Genomic DNA, 19,797 nt, shown 5'->3' with positions numbered 1-19,797 from the left:
CAACTACATGCAAATTTAATCACAGAATTATTGAATATCCCACGCAAGCTTCTTCATTTTGTTGCGACCTTGCGATTTCTCGGTATTCTTCATCGACGTTATAATGATTCCATGATTGAGTTGCTGAAAATTACAAAGTGGATTGACTAATTTGATGCAATAGAAATTTAATTTTGGTGCTGAGAGGTAATTGGAACGTGACGAAAAATACGGTAATAATTTCCAAGATCTACGGCCTGTTAATTAAGGGTTGGAAATGTGATAGAGGGGCAAAAGAACATGAATTTATAAACTAGTAGCTCCTCAAAGCCATTCCAACCAATAAACTGGAACAAACACTACATAATACCACCAATAGGTCATTAAACCATTTTATAGAACGTAAAATCAGCTAGCTTTGCCTCGTAACTGTCCACATTAAAAAGATAAATTAATAATTAAATCTTGGATCTAATATCAATAGAAGATAATAAATAGCAACTGAAAAACATGGAGCTCGTGTTCTAAATGGAGCTTTAGTTCTGCATATAATTATCCAAGAATTCAAAAGGTATTTGCTTCATTTGAAACCATCTCTTTTCATTGCAGTTTTCACCATTATTCCGCCGGCAATAAAAAATTCTGTTTCCTTCTCGTGATCAAAGCTCTCATTACCAATACAGTCCATGAAAAGGGATCTTTCATGTAGCCACGCTTTATTAATTTTTTCGACGCAATTATAAACAAAAAAAAATGCAATTAGTGAAGGAGTTGTAGGAAATCCTGCAGGAGCACAAACCTTCGATTCCATTCAAAACTAATTGGTCGTTTAGCAGCCTATTAAACATTTTATTAATGCAAATCGAAGTGTTTGATCTTTAAAAACAAACACACCTGAATGGAACAGGTCAGCCACCTTTTTCGGACCATCATTCATCCATCCATAGGTTGGTATGCCAGGTATGTAGGAGCCCTCAAAAAAAATCGTGGGTGTTGGGTATTATTACCTGATCCTGGGATTAGTCCTGGTCACACACGCAAAAAAATTTTTGGAGACCCCTGTCTACTTTTTAAAGTAGTTTGTCTGTTGGAAATTTGGCGGGAGAGCTGTGCCATTTTGGCGCGATTTTCGCGAGTGCCTTCTTCTCGTTTGGGCTCCAAACTCCGGCAGGTGCATAACCGCTCGTTAAAGCCAGAACGCGATCCGGCGCTCAGGTACTTCAAATACCCCCACTCCTCTTCTCACAGGTTGATGTCGTTGCCAGCACCAGTTTGAACCAAGGTACGACCGGTAGGTACCGCGTCAGCTCGAAAACCAACGGTTTTTCAACGTTCCCTCTAAATCTAACGCGAAATGTGTCCAACATATGTGTTCTAGTGTGTGCGAAAGAGTGCAGTGAATGATAATTGTGGGTTTTTCTTAAAAAAAGTGCCTTTGTGGCGTACCATTGGGTGGCCTGCCTGGAATTACCAATGCAAAACTTGAGCACGACTTACACGACCGCTCTTTAGCTCCGTTGGAATTCTTACCCCGACTGGGGTAATTTCCCGGGCAAGTAGTACCGTTGTTTATCTAACTACTTTCAACACCAATAACACGGCAGATTCATCGATGTCATTTTTGTCCGATGAACGGTTATACAAATTGCCCAACGGTTAGACGTCAATACTGAACAACTGTTCATCAAATGCAAACACAGAACTCTTTACACCTGAAAAACTATCCTCCTATAAAAAGAGAATGGACGATCCAATAAACAAACTGAATTCCTCAATTGACTCGCGCGAACGTAAGCGCTCCGTGTTTATTTTTTCACAAAGAACCCACTAGAAGTTCAATAGGAAATTTCAAGGCTTTCCTGGAGAAGTCACGGCTCAAGAATGCCGATTTTTGTGCAAGTAGCACATATTGTTTCGCCGAGTGGTACTATTGAGGTTATGGTTTGTAAAATGGAACCAGAGGAACGGCTTTGACCTTTCTGCTAAATTTCAATTAGAGCTCACATCTTCCACTTAATCACAAGTTTCCCACCGGTTTTAACTTCAAAAATTGAAAAAGAATGTTGAAATGTGTTCGTAGTTTATTAAGGCAGTATTAAATATCAAAATTCAGTGCTACTAACCTGTTACATAAGAAATTTTTGTTTTAAACGAATTCGGTGGTCCGGGCTCTCCGGAGAAAGTCGCTTAATTAGATAAATATCTTTATGAATTGAAAAGATATGCATTTATGGATAGAAATAGAAACCGGCGTTTTAGCCACGAGAGAAATTCAGGCCAAGCAAACCAGTGTCAAAGTTCAACGAAACTGCCCACATTTGCAAAACTGATCCAATAACCCAACAAAAGTGCACGTTATAGTTTAAGTTTGAAGCAATTAAATAAGATTCTTGCACATAGTTGCAAGTTCAATTAAATGAACGTGAACTAGCTGCGCTTCATTAGTTAATGGATTAAGATTAACACGTGGTAAAAAGCTGCTTTTAGAAGTATTCTGCGGGAGACTTAGAGCAATTAGTTTCAAGATGGTGGCTTGAATTATTCAATATTCCAAGAGAAGTTGGAATTCATTTCCGTCTCTTTATCTCTCGAAACAATATAAAGATTTGAGCATTATTACAGCTCTTCAAGTTTAAACAACTCCAACTTTCACCTAATTGTAACATTATGCAATGAATAATTACACGGAGTGTTCCTTCGTTTTATCGATCTTCCCATGAGAAGTGAGCAAATAGTGGGCCACAAAAGTGTTAATATAAAGTAAATAATCCCAAAAACTCCTATATCTCGCCTATTTGCTTTGAGATTATTGGATCTGGGTGGGAAGAGCCCGAGGCGCGAAATTACAGCTTTAAATTATAGAGCAAGAAGACTTAATGTGTAAAAACAAGAAGCTGAACCAGTTTATTTTTCAAATATGGATTACGTTGGTCGAGGAAGTGGAAAGACGAACTATGCCAACGTTGTAGGAGTGTGCGTGTGAAAGCACCAAGAAATTATGTATACCATTGTTTACGACCGCTATAACAGATTTTTAGAACGATAATAATTGCGACTTTCTATTCCGACTCCTACGACTCGTTGAAACACACTAAATCAACGAAATTTTGACCGTAAATGAAGACCTCGTTCTTGGTGCATTTACCTGAGTAGGAAGTGTCGGAAATGCAGCGACCTACTTTGTCAAACGTGCAAACGCCGCTTCCATTAGGGTCAACTTTTCTTCTTCTTCGGATAGTAAATGAGAAATTCCTTCTTACAACTTACACAATTATAGCAACCCTCGACGTCAATCCAAACATTCCCAATAACCCCCAACACATATTTTCTCTTTGTTCCTCATTCATAACTTCAAAAGCTATTATGAATCTCGGTTTCTAACATTCACACTTTGACAAAAAGAAAAATTCGCTCGCAGGAAGCCCTTTGTGTTGTACCTGCCTCGCATTATTTGCTCTTTATTGTTTGAGTTGTTGTGTTTGGTCTGTACTTATTTTTTGTAGACTGGAAAAAATTCACAATAGCAAATACGATAAAGTAAACAGAGATGTTGCCACTTCTATTTAGATGGTGTAGATTGGTCCTGTGAGGAGGATGCGATAAATTTAATTTAGCGGAATAGAAAGGTGAATTCCAGAAGTGAAGGGACAACGGGAAAATTTCGTTAGCCGAGGAAACAAATAAATATTGATAGCCGCCAAAGTACAATTTTTAAACCTTTTACATAATTGCTAAAAGAAACGGGCTAGGAAATGAACGTCTAGTTTATTAATTAATTACAAACAATATTTACATAAGTCCAGTTTGTAAATTAGCGCAAAATTAAAAGGATATTGCCTGGATAACGCAAGGACACTTTGTTTGTATTTTTAAGGAGAAAATTAAGTCTGGTGGAAGCACAAAAATTCAACTGTAGTAATCACCAGATGTTCGCCAATGGTAAACACGAGATTACATTTTTATCTGTGAATAAAATTGTACAGTACAGTTTTGCCTAATTATAGGCGCTTCTGAGTATAACGAAAATCTAGAAATGAAACTAATTACATTTATAAAACTGTAATAAAATGGGCTTTAGCAGTGAATTTAACAAAGCATTATCTAATTTAGGTCTTAACTGGGTTTAGTTTTTGAAAGTCATGCATGAAAAAGTTGTTAAACACGACATTTTTGGTGAATTCACAAATAATATTCAAGTTTTAAATTGATTTCTCAATTTATCATTGTTTGACATTTATAATTTAATTAACCTTAATCTCATTGATTACCGTAAAATTATTTCCCACAACAAGTCATTATACATTATTATTAACTCATGTACGGTTTTCAGAGCGCATTTTTCGGCTCCTTGCAATGTAAGTACGAAACTGACATAATTTGAAATTCTTTCAATAAAAGAAGGTAAAAATATACAGAATCTTGACAAGTTATCCGTTCTTCGCAATACACATATTTCCATCCACAAAACAGCGAAACTTTCACGTCTCCATTATGCAACCTCTCTGCTATTCCAAGCATAAACTATTGTCCTCCAGTAAATTTAAGGCAGTGCTGCGAATTCCACGTTAGTTTTTTAGTAGCAACCCCAATAAGGTAGAAATCAGTACTAACGGTATTGACATCTGTTCTGTCGCATGTCTGATCCTATTACTCCAAGTTTGTAGCAACGGATAGGAATGCAAAAGGAAATTAAAATAGTCGTGTTGAATGGATATGTTAAAGGCACAAGGAAATAACACGCATTCGTTCGAAGCATAGTATTAATTGTTCAAAGCCATTATTGCACTCCTCTCATCTGTAAGTAATGTGTGTTTTAATTAAACGGCTAGAAAAGCGTGAATGCATCTAAGAACAGCACGATAAAAATAAGGGAAGGAACCAATTTAGAGGCGTTAATTTAACGATTTTTCCGAAGTTTGTTCATTAAGTAAGAATTCGCTATTTATCCGGAGCTGTTGTGTCCAAAATACAAAACCGTTTTTCCACCCAGAAAAGTGAAACCGTTGTCATTTAACTTTCTAAAAAGTCCAAAGGGGGTCATTGAATGATGGTCGGCTTATAAAAAGAACAATGTATTGCATCTTTATCCGATCTCGACGTCGGAATTTAAATACCCAAGTGGGTCACAAACATTAATAGTACCGTGTCGTGAATAATAAATCTCTAGAGTGGGTAGGTCCGTTAATTTAAAACCTACATTTTCGCCGAAAATCGACGGGGTGGAAGGAAAAAAATCGAAAGAAAAGTTCGCGCCGCTATTAATGGTTGCATAAATGGAATTGTTCGAATAATTTCCTGTGATTATAGTGCAGACAAGAATTTACATAATTTTATGTATTCGGAGTAAATGCCACTCACTGGTGGTGGCGGCGCAATGGCTCGTGCAGAAAAACTTGAGTAAATGTCAGAGTTTCAATACTCATTAGCAAGTATAAGTATTTGCAGGAGCAATAAAACTTTAACGTTATCCTTGGGTTACTGGAATTCCAAGGGAAAAATTTTAGACCCAAAAGTCCAGACATTAATATTTCAAATGATCGATTTCGCTGTTTTGCAAGTACATGATGGACGTTATAAATTATCCAACTACAACACCAGAAGCCATTATTAGACTTGTCACGACTGTTGGTTTATCCATTATTCGTTCGGAGGTGCCAATACAAATAAAACTTGCAAAAGCTCCTTTATCTGGGGAATTTTTCGCTTTCAATCAAAGTTTCTCTCCAATTTCATCGCAATTAATATCCGCGACAGGATCGAGCTTTCCGAGGTCTAAATGCGATTGGATTCTGGCTTTTGCGGATTGTTATTTAGTCTAATGGCAATCCTGTGTATCCTGTGGCTTTTCTGATATCCCTCCATTTTAAGATTGTCCTTAAATGCAGCTGCGCGCAGTAAAAATGCAGTTAATTATTTCCGTTCTTCCTGATGCACATCTCTGTCTTCAGTCACGCAAAATCTTCGTTTTACGATACAATTGTAATTGGTTTATTTTCGTTAATTAATGGCGGTCTGGAAGGTTTCCGCCTCCATTGCATTGGCATTGTTTCTGAAGACAATACTGTTGTTTATCTCGATTTTTTCTTGCGTGATTGATGGAGTTATTGTTTCGTAATAAATTTCCTCCAAAACTAAGACTCGCAGAACTAAATATACCGAGTAAACAGCGGAGTTTTTAAACGTGGTAAATGGCGCAGAAATGCTCTCCACGTTACACGTGCAATTAAAAATGAATAGTAGAACATGCAAATACACAAATCCACTTTGCATGAATTTTTTCCGGAGATAACTTTTTATCACAATGAATAAATTAACATGGGAACGTTCGTTACGTTGGTGGGATCCAAGAAACTGTTTGTTACGCCAAGATGTAATTATGGATTGTGTTATTGAATCAAAGGTTAAAAGGTTACGTCACAAAAGGCTTGTGTAATGGACACATAATTTGCTCAAAAATACCAGTTTATCTTGACACTAGAAATTTCATTGTTTGAACATGACGTATTGCTCACTCCCTCAGACGCTTAAATAATTTAAATGAGAGCGATAAATAATTTGCCCCGAAAATTGCTCCGAGTTCCTCCTTTACAATTCCGGGAGTATCAAGTCCAAATCTTCACTACTGACTCTTGAATAATTTATCGCAACTAATATCTCGACTGTCGTTTCAAACATTTAATTCAATGAGATGCGGTCTTAAGCCCAGAAAATTTATGCTTGATTTCATGGCGGAACAACAATTCTTCTAAATTGATGAAGTGAAATCGCAGAATCAGAGCCTCTTTTTGAAATAACAAAGTGAATAGTTCAGTGTTTACTCTTCGAAGAAAATTTTTGTTATAATAAAAGTCTGTAACAACCTGCGAAGGCAGTTCAGCTCGCAGAAATGTAAATTCCTCGTCCATGAAATATGAAAAGCAATATTCCTCCGTAATTTGAGCACATTATTATGTCGTACACAACTCGCTACACCCGTTCGGTCTGTTTTTGCTTATTAAGAACCAGCGGCTATTACTTACCATAAAGCTTAAGCGTTCTAGCGTAATTGTAGAAATTTATCATTCACTCGGACGGGTGGTCCTCACCTTCGACGCAAATTAAAAGAATCCCGGAAAATCCTTCTCAAAACCTGAAGACTGATGAATGCTCCGTAATGGTCAAAGCACCTGTTTCGTTCATTAAACGCAAGAAATATGCATGTTTTTTTTGCAAGTCTGGCACGCAACTAAGAAAATGAAGACGTTCGGAACGTAGACCGCAGGTCTATAAACGGTGTCGTAAAATCAACGACGACACTGCCAACGTTAATTGAAAATAGCAGCGAAGACGGTAAAACGTCTGTCATTTTCCTGGTAATGACAGTAATTTGGATCATGCGTTGTAAGACCACAAACCGCATCTTCTGACTCAAGAGTTCGCTTATAGATGTGGACGTTGTTGAGGAATGTTGAGAAATGCCTCGAGAGTAACGTGGGAGGAGAGGATTCTTCGGACGCAAAGAGGAGAAAGGTGGGAATTTCAGACAATTTGCAAACAGGGCACAACGCATTCTTTTACAAGTATTCTCGACGAAAACTCAAAGGAAATGCTGCTGCAATGAATCTTAAGAAAAATTGTACCACAGAAAGCTTCACCTTAAACTTCAACAATAAATTGTGATTAGAAATGGCCATAAAAGAAGACCTTCTGTGTCACACCGTGAAATTATGAATGTTTCGAGTTTCTTTCATTTGGTTTTTGTGCAGACAACAGTTAATTTTATAGCCGGACTTTTCACTTTGAAATACTGGAAGAGATGTGATTAATGTTATCAAATGCCAAATGAAACAGTTACCAGTCCGTTATCATTATCAAAGCCCAAAAAATAACGCCGAAGCAGTATCGAATTCCTTTCTAAAACCAGCTTGCGCTGAGGCACTGAAATTTGTTTAACGCTTTTTAAATATCTGGAATTACCACCGGTCAGCCGATTTTTCGTTCGCTTGGCCTTCTTTGAATCTGTTGTAATTTTCTCGTAAATCGCTGTTATTACAGCCATTTTGTAATCACGTGCTGGTAACAACGAAAGTGATTAGTTCGGTTTGGCGTCGACGTTCCAGGGAAAGTGGTCGTGATCGTAGTTTCAAACAGAGGAGCATTAACTATATCCATCTGAATAATGAGGAGGAGGTGAGCACCGACGTTGACAAAGGACTATGAAAATCAAGACCAGCAACTCACTTCCAAATATTTTCGTCCGTTTCATTCCCATCCAAAGCAGCGGTTGCTGATTCTGATGGGTCAACACTCACCAGAGAAGCTTATGCAAATACGACAAAAATGCAAATATTTGCTCTGTGAATTTTTCTCACATTGTCGGACACGTCTAGAAACGATTTTGATGGATTTCGTCTGGATTTAAGAGCTTCGTTTTAACGATCGTTTTAATTTCGTCGGCTTTTTTGAGGTGCGAGCGGCCGCCTCTGTCCCTTAATAAAGTGCTAAGTGCGTTAAACGAGCCGGGTGAAATGAAGAAAGCACACAAAAGTGTCGTAGTCCCGTCATTAATCAAAAGGGCGAGTGATAAGAACTTCTACATATCACAACTTTGTTTAAACTCTTGGAAAAGAACCCCATTCACACCCCTTGTTGACTTACAGCTTCCCACCGGCCGGAAAGCAATGAATGAGCCACTCGCCTCATTCATAAAACAGGTGAAATAACGTATAAAACAACGGTTCTCCGGATATCCTGTACGATATTATGACGATGCACCCGATGTCCATTTCCGGAACATATCCGTCGCGAAAGCGTGCAAAAACTACAGAAAACGAGCAATAAAATTTTAATAATTATTACCACCCCTGGAGTGATCCTTTGGGAAATTTTTCCAGCATCAAGGTTTGCTTTCATTTTTTCATTTTGAGTGTATCGATCTGGAAGATCTGGATGATTCGTTTTGTTGTATTGTTGAATGCTGGGAATTTCAGCTTGCCGCAAAATGGTTTAGTTTATTATGAAAACACACCTGACCTGGTTTCGTACATATAAGCGAATGTTGGCAGGAATAATCCTGCGTGCTCTTTGGCAAAGCACACAGGATTAGGCGTAGGTGTGAAACAACAGCTTTTTATCGGGAACGAACACGCTCGATTAATTAAATTTAACAAGGAAGAAAGTGAATATAAAGGAGCAGTTCGAATTTCGTTTGTCACAACTCGAAACTGCAGCGTCAAATTTAATTTGGAACTTATTCCTTCATCCTCAAACGTTTTCACACTGCACGGTTGCTCCCGGAATTCTGCACGTATTGTGTATGAACGTCATTAGGAAAAACCCTCTTGCTGCGAACCAGGATTCGTGAAAATGACGGGCTCCAAAAAATAAGCGCGACAGGGGGCGGCAATGTCAATCCTCAACCACAGAACGAAATTGACAGGTAATTGGAAACGTGCTGCGAAAGTGACGGTATTACCATATAAAGTATACAGAAAACTCGTGACTCGGTTCGAACCCCACTGACTTCTCCTCATTTTTTTATCGATTATTTTAGTCTGTTTTATTAAGACTCATATAAATGCAAATGCCGATTTTTCAATCGTGAGTGTGTGGTTTTTCAGAAAATCTGGCGTTTATTTGGTGCGATAAACTACAATGAGCATGTTGCTTTGATTGTATCGCATATAACACATTTTATGTTTATTGTGACTTGTAGGTGGCAGAACGTGTTATTTCTGCACGACGTAATGTTACTGACAGAATCTGGATGATATTTCACAACTTGTTAAAAGTTAATTCCGTGTCTTGTCCAGTCAAGACGTTGCAGGAAAAATTGTTGCGTTAGTGGGAAAAAACACGTGCATTCTCGTTTACAGAGGAATTTACAACGATAAATAACACATTGTTGTTTAAACATAAAATGTTTTTACCGCAACATTAATTGTAGATTGTGTAGCTAATACGACTTTTAACATAAAATCGTTACGATGCGACCATATGTCCGCCGTCCAAGGCGTGGTTCTTGGAGCTTTTAGGCCACCATGTCCACATCAGTCATTTTCTCTCCATTTCTTTTCCAATCTGTCCATTTCCCTCCGATAAATTAGTCGTTCGATTTTGCATTTACCATGTCGTGTTTTTGGCGATTTATCGTCGAAACCTTCACGGTCGAGTTGAGTTATTTACTTTAGCATGACGGAGGCGTTCTGATTCGTTTATTCAGCAAGATAGCGACGGAGCTCCCGAAACGTATTTTGTTATTAATCTCGTTATGAATCTGCAGTTTCATCCGATAAATTGTCGTCAAAGACACCAACCATTAAGGCAAATAACCCTCGATTAACCGACGTTGACACCGCATTATTTCCGAAACTGGTGACGATGACGGTTTTCAAATTGCAAAGCTGCATCCGGCGCGCCGGAGTTTCTAATATAAGCCGGCATTAGAAGCCTGGTTCGCATTTGCACCTCCAGCTCTTCGCAAAACTGCCCGACAATTAGTGCAATTCGTAACTCACGCCTTAGAGACCTGGAGCCAAGTAATTTTTTTTAAAATGACAGACACGAAATGATTAAATTACGCTAATATGCATATCCAATTTTACTCTGCACCTCTGCCTATATTTCATCCACCCTCCGCGAATAAATTTTAATAGTCACAAGAAAACCGTAATTGATGTAGACACTCGAATCTCCGCTTCCACAATCTTCTAATTTAAATGAAAATCACGAGATTCGGTTCTGCAAGTATTACAAAACATTTTTTTTGAAATCGATCGCTCAACTTGACACCGATAAGATCGAGGCCGCAAAAACACTTTTTCACATTTTGTATACTTTTACTCATTGGCGATTTTGTTGCAGGAGGGACTTACGAAAAGAGAAATGGTATGAAGGAGCCAGATCACTTCGGTGAAACGGTAAGTCAAATAAATATTTGAGGATGAATGAAGCCGGTTTTTGTGATCGACGGGGAAAATTTCATATCGGCGTACTTACAAGGGTAAAAAGGGGGATTTCGCGGTGATATTGCACGACGTGACTTAAGGAATTGACGGAGGCTTTCCGGAAAAAGTGAGAAGTGCAAGAGATGCAACGATAACATTAGGCAACAAATGAGCGAAATTTACACTGGAGCAGTGGAAAGTTATTTCTTATTTCTTCTTATTGCCTCCTGATTTTAAATCCGAAGCCCGTTTTGCTCCATTAGGTCAGAAGTACTCTGATTTCATGCAGATTTCTTCATAATTAACAGTTGGAACTTGACAAAATCTCACTATTTAATGTTTTTCGACCTCTAGTTTGCGAATACTGCCTTTTTGTATAAATATAGATAACTAAATTCTCCTTAGAGCAGATCAAATTTCTGTAAGATGTTTTCATTGTTTAGTGCAACCAAATTGTCCGGACAAAAGTTGAAGTGACGATAGAAAAAAATAATTTTCAGTGACACCTATTTTGTGCTAACTTTCCAATAGATTGACGAGTATTTGTGTTTAATAGTTACTCATCGTGTTTTCCAAAAAAATATGAACAACTGCTGTTAAAGATTTCCACCCTCTATTTTTTTTTTTGGCCCAAAAACTTCCACATAGAAGTCTTCTAGAATGTATTCTGCGCTGCGTTAGCATTAAAATCATTATAAAGCTCAATAATATGTATCTAGAAATTAGGATATTTAAGCAATGCCAGCAAAGTTTTTATTTTTTAAAAAGTTTCAATATTTTTTGTGCTGTAACTTTTAAACGATAAGAGATAGCAATGCATTTGTCAGAGCATCAAAAGCCACAGTCTCAATATTTTCAATGATGCGTTACAATAAAAAATGGATGTAATAATTCTTGAATTGGATATATGACAATTGCAAATGAAAATCACTTAAAAACGGCATTTTTTTAGGGACATGATATCAGTTTTTTTATTAATATTATGGGAAGTACGTACCCTAGCGATGAGTTTTATAGGTCGTTGGAAAGCTTATTAAACTAGTCGGGCAATCCTATAACTCTGCAAGCTTTTAAGAAAAAATGAAGAAAATAAATACAGTAGAACCTAAAAAAAATATTCTTTCAAGAATATCTCTGAATCCGGACCTGATAAAGCAACACGGAAATAGGAGGCCATTCTACTTTAGAAATGACTTTCCACTTCTCGAGTACAATTTTTGTCTTTGAATATCAAAAGTAGTAGTTGTATGCGAAGTTAGGCGAGCGCAGCGAGCTGTGTTGATGATTTAATCTAGCCTTTAGCGACGCTCAAGGTGTCCAACAGTGAGTAATCTATTAGGAACCTACTCATGTCATTGTTTTCGGTCAAAAAGTTCATTGAATTTTCACATTGAAGGATTTTTCTGTCGAACAATACCATGTTCGTTCGTCCTGTAAAGGTGCAGATATGCCTATTACCCGTTGCCATGTTTAGCATTGTCCTCACCATCTAGAATGTCTAACATTGATACTGTCTTAATCACGAAAGTCGTGCCCCATTAAAACTCCACGTATCGTCCTATAAATCTTACTGCAACACTGTAAAAATCTCTTTGAAACTTAAAATTTCGTTAGACCAAATCCGCCCGAATTGAATTCCGAAAAGACGAAACACTCGAAATATCAATTTGCAAACCCGATGAGATTTTCGAAGGGAAAACTTTTGCATTTTATGCATGAGAGCTCGTAAAAGAGTTAATACGACAATAAATTCTTCCATCGCCAAGGTCAGGCGTAATAATAAACGTTGTCTTGCAGCAGATCAGGTCGCCCATGGTGGAACACCCGCGAATCGCGCATACCACAACTCGATGGCCTTGAACTAGCCATCAAGGTCACGTAATTTCATCGATTGACAGGTAAATTTCGACCGTTTTCCGGTTGGCACCACTGTCGTCACCGTCCCAACAAAAGACGCCGAATTGAATGCGACGCAATCACGAGAAACGTAATACAAAGAGATGTTATTTAGTTGGTGTCACTGTTAAACATGTCGGAAGTTAACAAGAAACGGCGCGTCACTCTTCTTGATTTGAAAAGACCGGATGTGATAACTGAAAGCGGGGGATTTGAATGTATTTAGACGTACGTTAATAAATAAGAGCGAACAATGGGGGCGCGCTAATTCCTATTTTCATTTGCATGATGATGTCGTAAACGGTCGTTTTAATTGTGTGTAAATTTCGAAGGAAGAGAGAGAGTAATTAGGGGCGCGTGGTCAAATGATACGCCACTGGCTGTGGCGAAAAAAGGACACCGACAAAGGAGACAGGATCTCAGCGTTTTAAATATTTAAAAACTGTTTTAAATACTCGGGATTTTAGCAGAAGCACAAAAATTGCATTTCTTGAACACTCTAAACGCCTGGAATTGCGCGATTAATATTTTAAACTGAATTAACTCGAATTATTGTCATGGAACATATTTCTCCAGCTCCTTCCACCGCATCCAAAATTAACACCCCTTTTCGCATAAATCCGGTGGTTGCACAGCCCCCATTACTGTTATTACTCATCGTCTATCCACGTGAGGCATATTAAGGTGTGTTTTAATAAACCGTCTCGCTACGCCCTGCTCAAATCCCTAATATACACATAATGCCCGATTTAAAATTCGAATGGTCACAATCCGAGTGTGGAACCATTATTTTCATCGCTGCCATATTTCACGTCACAGAATGACGGTCGTAATAACAGCGAATTTGAAAAATCAACTGGAAGAAAAAACCAACTGACATCTCCACAAATAGACGAACGATGCGGGTTGAACGACACGAATTTTTAGAAACCGGAAGATGGCAAAATGTGTCTATAATATTATATAACATGTGAAGAATCTTGCTTTCACGTATCATAATTTTATCATGCACTTCTCAGACACGATTTCAATCATTGGAGGATCATGTTCAGAATTGAATTTGGTGTTTTGTGGTAAAACTTGTTGAAAATTTATGAGACCGATTAGTCACGGCGCGTTATTGACAGAAAAAACTTTTATTACCTATAACATGACCATAATGAGTTTGGTCTCAAGTTGCACTCCGGGAAAGGTAAACGTTGACATTCCCGTCAACCAACGTAACATTCTTGCGACAGAATAACGAAATTCAAAGATGAACTTCGCCGCTTGACATTAGCGACAAAGTAAGTAAAACTGATTTCAGATTAGACTTCCCTCTCAAAGAATCGGATGTAATTTACGGGCTACAAAAGTCAAAGAAATGTTTCCTCATAAATCCGAATTACTCATTGTTTTTAGAAAGGGCAATTTATTTAACTAGCTGCAATCACGCAAATTTAGCAACACAAAATCGCGTTCTCAAACAATTTCCTCGAGCTCTCTCTACTTTTTTTCCCAAAGAACACGTATATGTGATTTCGCCGATTTACAAAGGATCAGGTCTGAAGTGTGCTGCTTTGATGCTAAAGAAGTGTTTCTTTTGATGAATTTCCATAATTTTCGTCTTCTGAACCGGATAAGTGGATTTAAAAACGCTCTTTTAGTCGGATGACAAAAAATTGGGATTGGTGAAATTTAATTTCACTTCTCGTTGCCCGCGTTGACCATCGACAAGTGTAGAAATGCCAAACTAAATTACACATCACCGCCACACTCTGAATTTAATACTGCTGTTAATTGGATTATGTTGTGCCATTGACGCTTGTGTGAAATCAAAGCATATCATTACGTATGATAGCTGATTGGTACGTTCAATGACAATTATTGAGTTCCAGTCTCTAAATCGTTGAAATTTTCCCCTTCGTTCCGACCCTGCATTTCTAATCTTATCGTGTGAAACCCACAATGTTAAACCGTCTGGAATGCCAATCTCAGTCGTAAATTTTTTTGATCTTAGTCCCAACATGAGACGTCGATTATGCAACCAACACTCCACTTAATTAAATATTTCTTCTTTTATCACATCTCCGCCTTTCAATCGCATTGTTGAGGCCGGAAAATTAATTTATTCCTTCAATAAAAACGTAAAGATGTTCAAAAGAGTCAACGTTTATTGACGTCGTAAATTTCAATTTTAACACCTCGAAAATTCCTGTAAAAGATTAGGAAAACCGACGCAATGATTTTTGAAACTTTTTACAAATTTGGTGGAATGACCCAAATTAGGTGCATCGTTGGTAATTAATAGCGGTGGTTCGCCTTCCGGAAGGGCAATTTAGGCAATTTTCCGGATGTTTTGAATAAACATTTCTTGTGGGAGACCAGAGCCGTGCAAGATTCAAGGAGAGCGAAATGTTGCCGCCAACGGCTTCCATATTCAGCAGTGAATCTCCATTACAAATGCGTTACACACAGCAACAGCTTTAATTTATACGATGAAGCTGGGAAAGCTCTTTCCACACGGTGCTACACACAAGAAAAGAACAAGCGAAAAGGGCGGAATCCTTAAAGGGCAAAAAAATCGAGTTTTCTTTGTTTGGCGCGTTTCGATGCTTTCCGGCACATCTGCAGGGACCTAGGGAAAACAGTTGTACACTTTTTCGAATATTTTCTTGCGTTAAAAGCGCAATTCTGTCATTATTATCCAAGAAAGCAATATCCAGCTTAATTATGTTTACATTTCACAAAAAGAAGCGTAAAATTAGTAGCTTTGTCGTATAAATATTACACATTCTTGAGATAGAATTTTCATAACTCGGAGTGGCGGAAACGCTAATATAACAAAGGCTGTTTCATTATAATTAAACGTGTACCGGCAAGATTTTCTATAATCATCGTGATAGTTCGGTCTCGAATTTTCGCCACGTTAATTTCTTTATGAATGGATTTTTATTAGCGTGCTTTGCCCGAAAGTGGACCCGAATCATGATTATTAAAACTCGAGTAACTTAGCTCTTGTAAGCCATCATCAAGATCCCAAACTTCTGGCTCTTCAATAATGCGTTCTTTGAGAGAATCGCAGCGTCTCCGGGGTCCTTTTTATATAAATTTAAGAGTAACTCTCGTAATAATCTCTTTTTAGAACGCCATCAAAAGTTTCCTCCTGTAGTTAACGATTCCACTCTGAAAAGTACACACGATAATCAGCTTTGCCTCGACCTTCTTGTAATCAAAGAATCGCCAGTGGCGGCACACGCAAAAAAATTCCGCAGCCCCACCCGAATTTGTTTAACATCGCGGGGAAATTTATGTTTGCGTTCTCTTCATTATTAACAAAACTGAAAATGTGGTCTCCGGAGAGGAGTTATCGCGTGCTGAGACCTTGTCCTACTTTTGGAGGTAAATAAAAGAACAATTTGAGGTCAGATGGTTGGTATTCGATTATGAAGAAGTGATTTGCGTGTTGACATTCGTAAAAGCAGGCGGAGTGCCCATTCAAGAAGCCGACATGATAAAAATCTCTTGCTTACATGGGAGTGGTCGGGTTTTATTGCGCATTCATGTGCTAAGACGTAAATAATGGTAGGCGGATAGGGAGGTTACGTGATGGGTTTGACAAGAAAAATCGGTCAAATGCCATTACAACTTTACAAAAACTACCCTAGATTTAGTGCTATTTACATCTGCCACGTTACCTCTATCATTTCTTACGATTTTACCTCAAACAGATGTCGTAAACGACATGTATATTCCCGCCGCGGAGAATTTATAGGCAACAAGGTATCGTCGTGATTTCTTATCTAATTTTAGATGGGATAAAGTAGTCCCGTTTCATGTTGCTAGTTCACATTTTTATTAAATAGGTAATATTGAAAATTCTATTTGAAATGCGTATAAAAGGACATGTAACGACAGAATTCCTGCTGGAGATAATTTTATGAGCTTTGTGCTTTAAGTTGCAAGTGCACGTTCCTGCTGCGGAAAGTTGTACTATTATTAATCTCAAATACAATGAAAATTTCTACTTCAACTCAGTGAGTCAGAATTCCTGCAAAGTGAATTGTTTTGGATCGTATTTTATGCGACTGGAACGACCTTACTAACAAAACTTTTTTATTAATAGCATGAATACGAATTGTGTCAGGAAAATGTTCGGTTGGGGAAAGCTCTTTTTCAGTTTACTATATCTAGACGGTTAGAAAATATTGGAAAGTTTGTTTATTCCTGCTGGGAAATTTTTACGTAAAAGACTTTCAGTTGGAAAAATTAATATACTCAGGTTTCAGTCTATTTTTAATCTGAACTATTTTTACGCTTCGATGCATTTATTTAAAATGGTTGAATCAGCTCATTAAAATGTAAAATACATCAGTTTAATTTTGTAGAATAAATTTTTAAAACATTAACTTTATAAACAATCTATGCAGCCTTCACATGTTTATACCGCCGCATAAACAACCGAGGATGTTTCCCAAAGGCTTGATTTGACCCCACTATACGTCATAAATCATGATCGAAGAGTAATTCCTGCTGGGGAACTTTTAGTAGGTATTTATTTAGTGGGAAGCCTTTTGCAGAATTTGATATGATTCGAATCTAATTCACTTAGGAAAATTGGAATTCCTACTGAGATGAGAAAACAATTAGTGGCCTCAGCTCCTCCAAAATTAGCTGGGATTTTTCTGGAGCTGCATAGAAGCCTAACTAATAAAACCAGGTACAAATTGGAATTCCAGCAGGAGCAAATTAACGTATGACCATGTCATGAAACCGTGAAACTTTTAATTAGGATAACATTCCCGTTAGTCTAGTTCAAAGACTCAGATTTTCTGTGTCGGATTTTTCTCTAATTTTATTAATACTGCAATGTCTCGCTAATCAAATAACTTTGCGCTTATACAAAAAGAGAATCCTGCAGTGGAACTGTAAACTTCGTGCTGCAATTTTTCATTTTCATATGCGCTTTGATAGAATGCGACAACTACTTTGTCTCCCCGTCACATATCAAAATAAATCGTCATTTTTCATTGTATTTTACGTATCAAATATTTCATAAATTCTGAAAGTTTCCACCAACGATGAAATTCTGTTTCCCCAACAAGCCCAATGTGGTTGTCACAATTAGTCTTCCGTGGTAAAGCTATTAATTGATGTGATAGAAAAGATCTGATTGATGTAAATCGTTGGTCAATTATGGCGTTTAATTACACGTCGATCGTGATGGTAAACGATGCAATCGGCTCGTTTTAGCGGTTTTCAAATGTCAGGACCTGCAACTTTTGTGATTCGTTAGCTCATCGATTTATGCATCAAATTGGAGTCGTTGCTTTTGTCAGTCATCCGTGGATTATATCAGAACTGAAGGTTCGCTTTCATAAAGAAGCAGAAAAAAGCACTCGAGTAAAGCACTCGGAAGTTCTTCTCCAACAGCTATTGATAATATCCACAGAGCAGCTTCAAGAGCGGGGCGAAATTGTGTCGATTTATTATAAAGACACGAAAAAATTTTACTGTGAAGAACTTTTCACTTGGTTATTAGTGAGGCTACAATTAAACCAGCTCTCCGGGTGTTAACTAACCCAGATTCTGGAGAGTTGTGACTAGAGTCCTCGACGCTTTACGTTTCTGTGGAAAAAACTGCATCCTTCAGGATTGTTAAACAAAATTCAAACAAATTTTTCCTGGGTTAAACTTCCAAGTGGTTCCAACGTTCTCTCTAATTACTTCTTTCACAATCTCGCGGCGCTTTGAAGAGGCCACGTGACCGGGCTAAATATACAATCCAGACATGTATTCCACCCAATTTACAGTATGTGTCTGGCCTTCGGGAAAATTGTTGGTTTCGCGTCTTAACACCTCTTTTCGACGAGAGTGTTTGATGTATAATCCGTCAGATGCCGAAAGCGATGGAAAACCATTCGGGCGAAAATGGGAAGCTTTGTCAGGAAGCTCTCCAAGTGGAAAAACACGGGAAAAGTGATGAAAATCTAATAAGAGACCGCGAATGTCACGATTTTAAGGTCTTCATCGATACAAGCAAAGCAGCAAAACTGCAACGAACACTCAAATGGGCTGGACTCAAATTAGTAAGTTAACAAGAAGAGGGCTTTTTACGAATTTTCTCGCGCTTTTCCAATTACGGACTTGTATTGAATTATTGAAGTCTTCTAATTAGTTTCCATTGTTTTCGACAAATCATTTGCATGTTAATGGAAAACAAATCATTTTCGTTTGAGATTGATTAAAACTTCGTGTTTTGTAAAACGGGAAAAAATAAATCTAGACGTTGCAAAACTTAGGCACTCTGCCAAATGCCGCTTAAAAGTGTTTATTTTCAATTAAATCCGTGTCATTTTAGCCGGTTTTGGATGACACAGCTTGAAACTTATAAGTCCTAAAAGACGGTAATAATAAAAGAGTTGCAAACGAAAATAAACATTTTTACGCACTTTTCAGAGGGATGTTTGTTTGTGGAGGCTGCTATAATTACAATGTTGAAGAGAATTTATTTAGAAAGGAGGGAATAAACAAACACTTGCAAGTGCTTATTTTATTTATAGTGAACAATTCTTACAAACTGAGGACATTTTTTTTTATTGGCGTGCTAAGTTTCGGTCTTAATATCCCCGGATCACGAACTTTCTACATTTAATAATAATCGTTCCTGAAAATATTTTTCAGGTTTCAGCCGTTGAATTAAGGTGTAGTGAAAATGGCGCTAATGTCGGCTTAAACCCCTCTAACAGAAGCACAGTAATAAGAACTTCTAGTAGAACCTCCTTTCCGGGTAAAATCCGGGATTATGATGAGTAACGTACTTTATTCTTTCCGGGATTGGACAAACTCGCCAGGCCTCGTTTATTTAAATTAAATCATTACAGTCGGACGTAAGTAATCCTGATATTGTAACTGTAACCTACTTTCCCTGCAAATCCCTACTAAAAGATAACTAGAACCCGATCTTTTCTTGTCAAAAATGAATATTCCTGCTATAACGTCACTTATAATTTACGTT

General features: G+C 37.7%; 1 protein-coding gene across 4 annotated transcripts in view; it reads left to right on the top strand.

Moving 5' to 3' along the window:
* ASPP (Ankyrin-repeat, SH3-domain, and Proline-rich-region containing Protein) overlaps window positions 1–19,797 on the top strand; it is a 58,069-nt gene that overhangs the window by 23,232 nt on the left and 15,040 nt on the right. For 2 of the 4 annotated variants that reach the window (XM_088042834.1, XM_088042831.1), the window contains exon 5: window positions 10,822–10,877. In XM_088042834.1, the coding sequence (XP_087898960.1) occupies window positions 10,822–10,877 (56 nt within the window). Of the gene's footprint in view, window positions 1–1,232; window positions 1,532–10,821; window positions 10,878–18,594; window positions 18,869–19,797 lie in introns of those variants that run through there. The other 2 variants (XM_088042836.1, XM_088042835.1) reach the window with 2 other exon arrangements.

The sequence above is a fragment of the Gnatocerus cornutus genome, chromosome 8 (genome assembly GCF_029298725.1).
Source record: "Gnatocerus cornutus isolate USDA-ARS CGAHR chromosome 8, icGnaCorn1.1, whole genome shotgun sequence".
Lineage (NCBI taxonomy): Eukaryota > Metazoa > Arthropoda > Insecta > Coleoptera > Tenebrionidae > Gnatocerus > Gnatocerus cornutus.
The sequence above is the reverse complement of the archived record's forward strand: the minus strand, read 5'-3'. Positions and strand labels throughout refer to the sequence as shown.